Genomic DNA, 8798 nt, shown 5'->3' on the forward strand with positions numbered 1-8798 from the left:
AAACAAAAAAACATTGATATTTTGAAGATATCAATTAATTTAACTGGTAAAAATCTTGATATCAAATAAAATTGAAGGAAGGTAAGAGAGACTGGAGGGAGTGCATCAGTTTTGGTATCAGTAATAGCAGCAATTACTAGCCCACCTCAGTCTTATTGTGTTCAACAATCCAATCACCCCAGAATCAAGATGATATCATCTATAGAAACTAAAAATATTAACTGATAACACATCATTGTTCCCCTAACGTTATACAAAATAATCTTCATATACGGTAAAAGGAGGATTCTATCCATCGGAACTTTCTTGAACTCTTTCCTTCTCTTTCCGAGATTACATCACCATTACGAACCTCTTGGATGTTAAATACAAGTCGATTCTTGTTCTGCTCTGCTCATCCACACACAAGTGCTTCTGCTCTGCTCATCCACGCAGCACGTTGTTCACGTTGCCACCTCAACGATCGAGACTATGGGATTCAATAATTCACTTGACACGTGTGGAGTGAAGAAAAGAATAGAAGATAGAACAATTATTGAAGAAGCTTTATTGAAGAAATGAAAATGCTTCGATACATTAACATGTTTTCTCTCTTATTTATACAAATTATGAGAAAGAATTTCCTTCAAATAAGTCCGCCTTTCGTTCTCTAAGTCCACCGACTATTGACAGATCAACAAAGACAGCAAAGACTACCGTGGTGAGGAAGATGAGGATTGGCCGTAGAGCCTCTTAGGAATATGGCTGCAGTGGCGAGCAGTTGCTCGCTGGCCGAAGACAAGGGCGAAGCTTCGTTTTTCTCAACGACGTTGATCGTTGGCCAAAGACAAGAAAGAATCCTAGTCCACGTGAAAATAATGAAAAACGTTTCCACGTTATATTAAAAATATCTCCACCGACGACACCTTCCCAAAATCTGGTGCTGCGGCTTTTTATCTTGCTGTCGTTGTTCCACGTTAAAATCGAGAGCGAGTAGAGACACTTGAGTTGAATTCTGAATCCATTATTTCTTCTCATGAACGCATACGTCCCACCATACACACCAAATCTTAATGGCTCAAGCATCGTGGCACTATAAATAGGACAAGAGGAGGGATGAGGTAAAACGCACTCCCTCATACTTGCACAGGTACGTTGTGATAGAAAGTTCAGAGGTAAGCGATGGCTGGAGGAGGCAAAAGAGGTGAAGCGTCGTCTCTTCTACTTGTGACGCTGCTCGTGACGTTGTTGGCTTTCTTCGCCACCAACTCCTCGGCAGCCCGTGTCACACCCCGTCCGCAATCCCTCGCCAGAGGTAGGTTGGTAAATATGCATGCGAACATCTATGATTGGGCTGGAGATCGAGGCATCGTTAACTCCTTCTTCATGCTGCAGCGGCACTGAGTGCGGTGGGGGCAAGGCAAGATGAGCCGTGCTGCAGATGCGCGTGTCCTCTCATTTACCCACCTACTTGGTGCATTTGCGGCGGCATATGGCAAGGCTCCTGCCCTTCCGCCTGCAACAACTGCCAGTGTGTCCTCAACGAGTGCACTTGCCTCGATCTTATGGACCCCAAGGTCTGCGAGGCCAACTCCTGTCCCTGGCCTGTTGCAGCCCCCAAAGTAGAGCCGGCGCAGCAGTGGGCTATCGAAGAAACCGGTGGGAAATTAGCGATGATGGTGTGATCCAATTGTGTTTGTGATCGCCTGTCGTCTTCTCTCGCTCCGTCCTATCCATCTATCCATCCATCTACTTATAATCTATGTCGTGTACCGTCGTGTGGTGTTGCTTTGCTTCAGTAATAAAAATAAAATGCTTCTGCTTTTATCGCGACGGATGCATCGTTGCACTGCTAATTGTGTACCTAATTTTGGCATGAGAGTTTGGAAAAGTTCATCTCGGAAAATTGCTCGACAGGTGACTTCCGGGAGAAAGGAGAAAATATAGGAGACAATAGTGTAACAAATCTTTTTTAGTTCATCACTAAACTAATATATAGGAGATATAATATAGATGGCATAAGTGTTAATAGAAATTGATATGTGATATAAGCTAATAGATAATTTAAACATCCATTAAAAGTCCGATTCCATGCAATCTAATAATTCATTGTAGTTGTAATGAGTCAATTTCGGGCTAATAGATGGTTGTAATTGACTGAAGTCACCGAACATTAAAGGGGTAAAAGCCATCCACATACTTTTCTTTCCATTGTCTACGAACATCATGATCTGTTGGAAATTTTCAATTAAGTGTTCTTTTAATAATAAAAAAATCTCTCCGGAGGAACACTCCACGCTATGAAGAGATGATATATCGACCGCTAATCTCCATGCCTTCTCTTGCTTTTCTTTACTCCAAACCTCCATATTGCTTTAATTATGTTGTTTGTTCTGCCCATTACTGTGAAGCGAAATAAATAAATATATATGTGTTATTTAAAAAATTATTAATATATAGGGATCGATCAACAACTAAAATGTTGATCGCAATGAAGTCCAAATCACATCAAAGGTGCCTTCCGATTGAAATGTTGCAACAATTATGTGGATCAATATTCCACAAGCATCGTACATGAAAACGACGTGTGTGGTAGCATTATTGATGTGAGTAGGTGTCATTGCTGATTGGACGTCGTAGAAAACGTGCTCCATATCATCCTTCTTCTTTGGAAGATAAGGATGAATGGATGGCAAATATAGAACGCAAGAAACGCTTCTCTTAGTAGGAATGGCACATTGAATTAAATTAGAGTGCACAGTGGATAAAATTTTACTCGGATTATCACTTATGTTGGATAGATAAATTTACACTTGATTTGAGATATAAGAGTTTCCTACTGGAAGCTCACTCAGCAAGTACGTCTGCCTTTGAATAAATGGCATGATATGTTTTAGATATGTGAATATCGAAACTCTCGTCGGTGGTATATAGTAACTTTATGAGTCTCTTTCTACTCTCCAGAGTTTATCTCTAAGATAATATCATGATACTAATATAATAAAAATTAGAGGGACATATATAAAGGTAGAAGCCCAACTTAACTTTTCTTTTATCCTTCTTATCATGTCCAAAAGACTCTTCCTACAAAGGGTCATTATCTAACTAGAGTATCAAAAGAGAGTCGCAGGGATCCTTTGGTGATCCTCTTTTGTTTTGTAATTCCCTCTTCAGATAATTAGATCTTTTGGATCTTGTTTTGCTCCACAATGTTCTATCGTCCAAATATAATAAAAATTAGAGGGACATGGATAAGAGTAGATAACTTGGTAGGGTTGGGTTGGTTGAATTTGCTGGGGTGAGATAGATAAAGTGAGTTCTTCAGTAGCAACATCATTATTTATAGGAGTTGAATCATCATAGGCTTGTAAGTCAAAAGTGGTAAATTTGTAATGGTAATAATAAGACTTACGATTTGGTTGCACAGTTGATCAAGGAAATGTGTTCATGGAAAATAACATTCGACTTGTGAATATTTATTTAGTCTCTAAATTATAGACTTTATAAGCCTTTTGATTGAAGGGATATCCAATAAAAATGTATTTTTGAGTACGTATATTGTTGGGTTGAATGTTTATAGAAAAACATAAACAATCAAATAGAAGGTCATAAATAAATATATTATCGATTATAAATAACTTTAAATGGTATCTTTCTTGAACGGAGGGATATGGTTAGAAGACTAATAAGTTTAGTTGTTGTTAGCACACTCTCTAAAAGACTTCGTACAGGATTGAACTTACTTTCATTATCTACTAGAATTCATCTTACCTTTCGACCAAATTGGTTTCCAACAAAAATATAAAAAGATTTTAAAAGTGTTTGTGTTTCAGATTTAAAGTGGATGAGATATATCCATGTATTCCTAGAACAATCATCTACAATAGCTAGAAAATAATGATGGGTGATCAAGACGTCTATGCCATAGATCATGTTGTGAAGATATATTATTGACTTTTGTGATGGGTAGCATTGTTGGAGGTGATGTATATGTAGAAAAGAAGTAGAGACCAATTATCTTCTTCATTGCCAAATCTTGTAAGAGGCAAAAATCAGAAGGAAAAAAAAGTGATTAAGCAATTCAATAATTTAGTTATCATGCTGATTGATAATAGATTAACATAAAATGAAGACACGCAAACAATATCTAAAAGAATAATTTCATGTTTTTCTTCCATCAGGTAGTCCAATAATAGAATGTGAAAAGATATTTGTTTTATGTAATAGACGAGGAGATAACGCAATATGATCATCTGTAGCACCATATGAGATAAGAGATAAAAAGAAATAGACTAACCTGTAACATTTGCCTATGGAAAAGTGTTACCATTGCTTAAGAAGGCCAAAAGTTGATATTATTCATGCGTAAAAATTGGAGTATATGACTGCAAGTTATTGACAGATGCCTTTATTCTATTTCCTGATTTCTCATTTTTCTTGTAAACTTTATATTCAAGAGGGAAGCCATGTAAATTATAGCATTTGTCGGCAGTCTGATTGTTCCCATTACAATGGCCACAATAAAACTTTCCTTTCATATTATTTGATGAGTTGATAACAGGATTGCTTTTTCGCGCACTTGCCATCATGACCTCTTTAAAAACAATCAATTCTAATTGTTTTTCTTCTGAATTATTGAATATAATTTTTCAGCAATAGAAAATGATTGCATAAGGAGAATTTTGTAAGCATAAAATCTGTGATATATTATATATAATGTAAAAAAAAATGTCATAAGTGAAATCAAAGAACATTAGATCATATTTACGATATGTATCTTTTGATGCCATCATCTGCAAAGATACCGTCCCTCGACTTCGAATATCACAGTGACGTCGATCTATAAGAATCATAATCTCTCAACTGCGTCCTCTATGACATACGTCATAGAATCCCTAAAGGTCATGTCTATTTATAAACGAGAGTAAACGATTTAGGATAAGTTATTATGAGAGTTCCTCCCATCAAAGACATCCCCTAAATAATCTTACTATAATATAGATTTTTTTTCTATTGACCTGTTATCAAAATCGAATTAATTATATTATATATCTTATCCAATTATAAATGATCACACAATCTCACAAATTTAACCATAAATAGTAGAATATGACTCATTTAAACCCATGAGAAATTGCAGTACCTTACTCCTTTGCTCATGTTCATCAACTTTCTTGATTGCACCACATGTTATGTGAAAAGTTCATCCTATAACACCTTTAATTTGGTGAAATATACAGCGATAGGCGTTGAACCATGTAGTAGTGAATTTAGAATATTCTAGGAGTATTATTTTGTGAAAATCTTTCTTTCAGATCAGTTAAAACTTCAATCATGTAGTAGTGAATTTAGAATGTTCTATGAGTATTATTTTGTGAAAATCTTTCTTTCAGATCAGTTAAAACTTCAATAGCAGAATCGACATATATGTAACTATTAGCAAGATCAGATTCCACAGAGTTGAGGATCCATGATAATACTATATTATTGCATTCTTTTCACATGGAAAAATTTGTGTCGGTTGATGACGATGTCTTGATCGATCCATCAACGAAACCAATCTTGTTTTTAGCTCTAAGAACTATGCTCATCGAACGACTCCAAGTGCCACAGTTATCACCATTCGATGGCTTACTAACCAAGACAATCCCTGGATGATCCGAGTGGTGAAGAAGAAAGGCGACCAAAAGATCCACAAAAGATGAATATATCATGCTATAGATATCTTCCTAAGATGCACACCTTTCGTGTCTGCTATGATCATTGCGACTTCCACCTCCACAAGTGTTAATGCAACACTTGTGGCTTCATCACATACCGTGCCTCAATAAGAATGACTTCAAATAGGTAGAAAAGTGGGCTCTTTGGAGATCGTCTTTGTGGCATAGCGATAATACAAAAGTAGTAGTGGACGCTAAACTATTTTGGTGGCTTTGATACCATATAAAAATATATACTTGGGAGAAATATAAAATTTCATTGAACCCACTTTACGATCCCAAAGTTTATCTCCTCGAAGATAATACCATGATATCAATATAATAGAAATTAGAGGGACATAGATAATGTTAGAAGCCTAACTTTCTTTTTTTTAATCTTTATTATGTACAAAGGGGCATTATCTGACTTAGGTATTAGAAGAGAGTCGCATGGATCTCTTGGTGATGCTCTTTTGTTTTACGGTTCTCTCCGGATGAGTAGATCGATATGTTACGTTTCATAATATTCTATCATCTTATGATAATTATTGTGATTCTTTATATTGTGGCATAAAAACTGACATAGTTTGATTCGGTCCTGATCGTACGAGAGCATCCGTCGTCGAGTTCCTATATAATAGGTCGATACTGAAAAGAAGAATTTTCATCTCGACCCCTCCGAAAGTTAAGTCAGTTTTTTTAGAATAATGATCCATGTCCCCGGTGTATGCCTATGGGTAGCATTTTATACCTCTCGTTAAAGGTTGTTAATGACCATCGATATTCCAGGTGATCGATTCGTCCGCTTTGGATGGCATGGGCCGACTATTCTAGTTCCATGCAACGTGAAGCTGTCATGCTTGATTTTGAGTGGCGCTTCATATGGTCCCGAGTGGTGCGATTATTGTTGTTTCTGAGCCTATTGTATAGCTTCGAGATGCAATCAATTGTGTTGCTTTTAGATGAGTGTGTTATATCGATTCAACGACACCACGTTGGTTTTGAGGTGGCTATCAATTGTTGTCGGGAAAATATCAAAACATCTCCTACCAACAATGATATAAGTTGTGGCTACAAATGAATCTAGTCAGCCCTTTCCATTTTTTCCTCAATCTAGACAAATTGTCATTATATATTAGATAAAACCACTCACTTGCTGTATAAGCCCTAATTTTTTAAAAGCAGAAGTTGCTTAGTACAGAATATTTAAAGCAAAAAAAAAAATCATGGCTTGATATTTGATATTGTAGCTATTTTTAAGGAAGAAACTCATTAATCTATTCTGTTAGATTATGTGGTACAATAACTTATGATAAAATAAATTAAAATTTTAATTAAATTCGCAGCACATTGTTCACGTTGCCATACCAACGATTTCAACTATGGGATTCAATAATTCACTTGGGACGTAGGGATAATCCTTGACCACGTAAAAATAATTAAAAATATTTCCATCTGCATCACGCGGATGCATTCGTATTATATTGTGGGGGACAATAATCAATGCACCAAATCTGGTACTGCAACTTTTTATCTTGTTATCGTCGTTCCAGGTTAAGTGTAAAATCGAGAGTGAGAGAGTAGACACACTTGAGTTCTTGAATTCCGAATCCATTATTTCTTCTTGTCAACAAATATGTCCCACCGTACCCACCATATATTAAAGGCTCGAGCATGGTGGCTCTATAAATAGGACAAGAGGAGGGCAGAGCGAAAACGCACTACCTCATACTTGCACAGGTACGTTGTGATAGAAAGCTCAGTGGTAAGCGATGGCTGGAGGAGGCAAAAGAGGTGAAGCGTCGTCTCTTCTACTTGTGACGCTGCTCGTGACGTTGTTGGCCTTCTTCTACTTGCACACCGACTGCTCAGCGGCCCGTGTCACACCCCGTCCGCAATCCCTCGCCAGAGGTAGGTAGATAAATATGTATGCGAACGTTGTATATGATTGGGCTGGTGATCGAGGCATCGTTAATTCCGTCTTCATGCTGCAGCGGCACTGAGTGCGTTGGGAGCAAGGGCAGATGGGCCGTGCTGCACATGCATCTGTCCTCTCATTTACCCACCTACTTGGTGCATTTGCGGCGGCGCATGGCAAGGCTCCTGCCCTTCCGCCTGCACCAACTGCGAGTGTGTCCTCAACGAGTGCACTTGCCTCGATCACGTGGACTACAAGGCCTGCGAGGCCGACTCCTGTCGCTGGCTTGATGGCGTCCCCAAACTAGAGCCGTCGCAGCAGTGGGCGATCGAAGAAACCGGTGGGAAATTAGGGATGATGGTGTGATCCGATCGTGTTTGTGTTCGCCTGTCATCTTCTCTTTATCCGTCCTCTCTATCTATCCGTCCATGTCGTGTGGGTGTTGCTTTGCTTCAGTAATAAAATGCTTCTGCTTTTATGGTGACAGATGCATCCACGTACGACAACGACGTGAAATAATGAATATTTTGTATGCCAAAACTATTATTTCAAAACATTAGCACTAAATTATACGACTGCTATATTTAGATTAATTAATAATATTATTGATAAGATTATCAAAGATACAAAGACGAATAGCACTCATGCAATTCGCCTCAACGTCTCCCAATCTTTATCATTCTTCCTTTTTTTTTTTTTATTTACTTGTTCTTGCTAGTAATTAGATATTACTGAGTAAAAAGATCCTCTATTTTGTGAAACTATTTTCTCCGTTAAATTTACGAAAAAAATCGATCACATCTTTATTGAATATCTAATCATTGAAATTTTTGGGCTTTGATATCACTTTGTTGGAGAGAAAGAGAAAAATTCTAAAATCAAAAGAATACCCAAAGATTAATAGGCTAAAAGGTATATCAAAAAGATTAATATGATTTGATAAATTCTCCACATGAGATTAAATATAATACAGTTAAGTCATCCCTCAAGTATGACCATCCTTACTCACATTTGACATAAACCTAGAGAACTCTTTCAACCCTCAATGGAAATCCTAGAAATCACCTTTAAGAGCACCCAAATTGTCATGCCTCTCCCTCTCTCCAAAACCCTCGGACACATTATATATTCATAGGAACAAACCCAAATTTAATTAGGATTCTATCAATTAATTTAAAAATAATTAAGACTTGTAAAAATAT

The 8798-nt window shown here is 37.2% G+C and overlaps 2 protein-coding genes across 2 annotated transcripts; both read left to right on the plus strand.

The window, feature by feature from the left end:
• Positions 1 to 1096: 1096 nt before the first annotated feature.
• On the plus strand, positions 1097 to 1812 carry LOC103984596 (Bowman-Birk type proteinase inhibitor). The gene is made up of 2 exons (XM_009402124.3): positions 1097 to 1294; positions 1375 to 1812. Exons 1-2 carry the CDS (start codon positions 1162 to 1164, stop codon positions 1662 to 1664), a joined length of 423 nt encoding a protein of 140 aa, XP_009400399.1. The 5' UTR covers positions 1097 to 1161; the 3' UTR covers positions 1665 to 1812.
• A 5611-nt stretch (positions 1813 to 7423) lies between these two features.
• On the plus strand, positions 7424 to 8082 carry LOC135674950 (uncharacterized). The gene is made up of 2 exons (XM_065185214.1): positions 7424 to 7589; positions 7673 to 8082. The coding sequence occupies exons 1-2, from the start codon at positions 7451 to 7453 to the stop codon at positions 7960 to 7962; spliced, it is 429 nt and encodes a 142-aa protein (XP_065041286.1). The 5' UTR covers positions 7424 to 7450; the 3' UTR covers positions 7963 to 8082.
• Positions 8083 to 8798: the final 716 nt, after the last annotated feature.

Source organism: Musa acuminata, chromosome BXJ1-5 (genome assembly GCF_036884655.1).
Source record: "Musa acuminata AAA Group cultivar baxijiao chromosome BXJ1-5, Cavendish_Baxijiao_AAA, whole genome shotgun sequence".
NCBI lineage: Eukaryota > Viridiplantae > Streptophyta > Magnoliopsida > Zingiberales > Musaceae > Musa > Musa acuminata.

What these genes read in the sequence shown, in the direction of transcription:
- LOC135674950 (XM_065185214.1), top strand. Translation starts at nt 7,451, where the DNA reads ATGGCTGGAGGAGGCAAAAGAGGTGAAGCGTCGTCTCTTCTACTTGTG. An exon ending in TCCGCAATCCCTCGCCAGAG is followed by an intron (nt 7,590 to 7,672) that starts GTAGGTAGATAA and finishes TTCATGCTGCAG; the next exon opens with CGGCACTGAGTGCGTTGGGA.
- LOC103984596 (XM_009402124.3), top strand. Translation starts at nt 1,162, where the DNA reads ATGGCTGGAGGAGGCAAAAGAGGTGAAGCGTCGTCTCTTCTACTTGTG. An exon ending in TCCGCAATCCCTCGCCAGAG is followed by an intron (nt 1,295 to 1,374) that starts GTAGGTTGGTAA and finishes TTCATGCTGCAG; the next exon opens with CGGCACTGAGTGCGGTGGGG.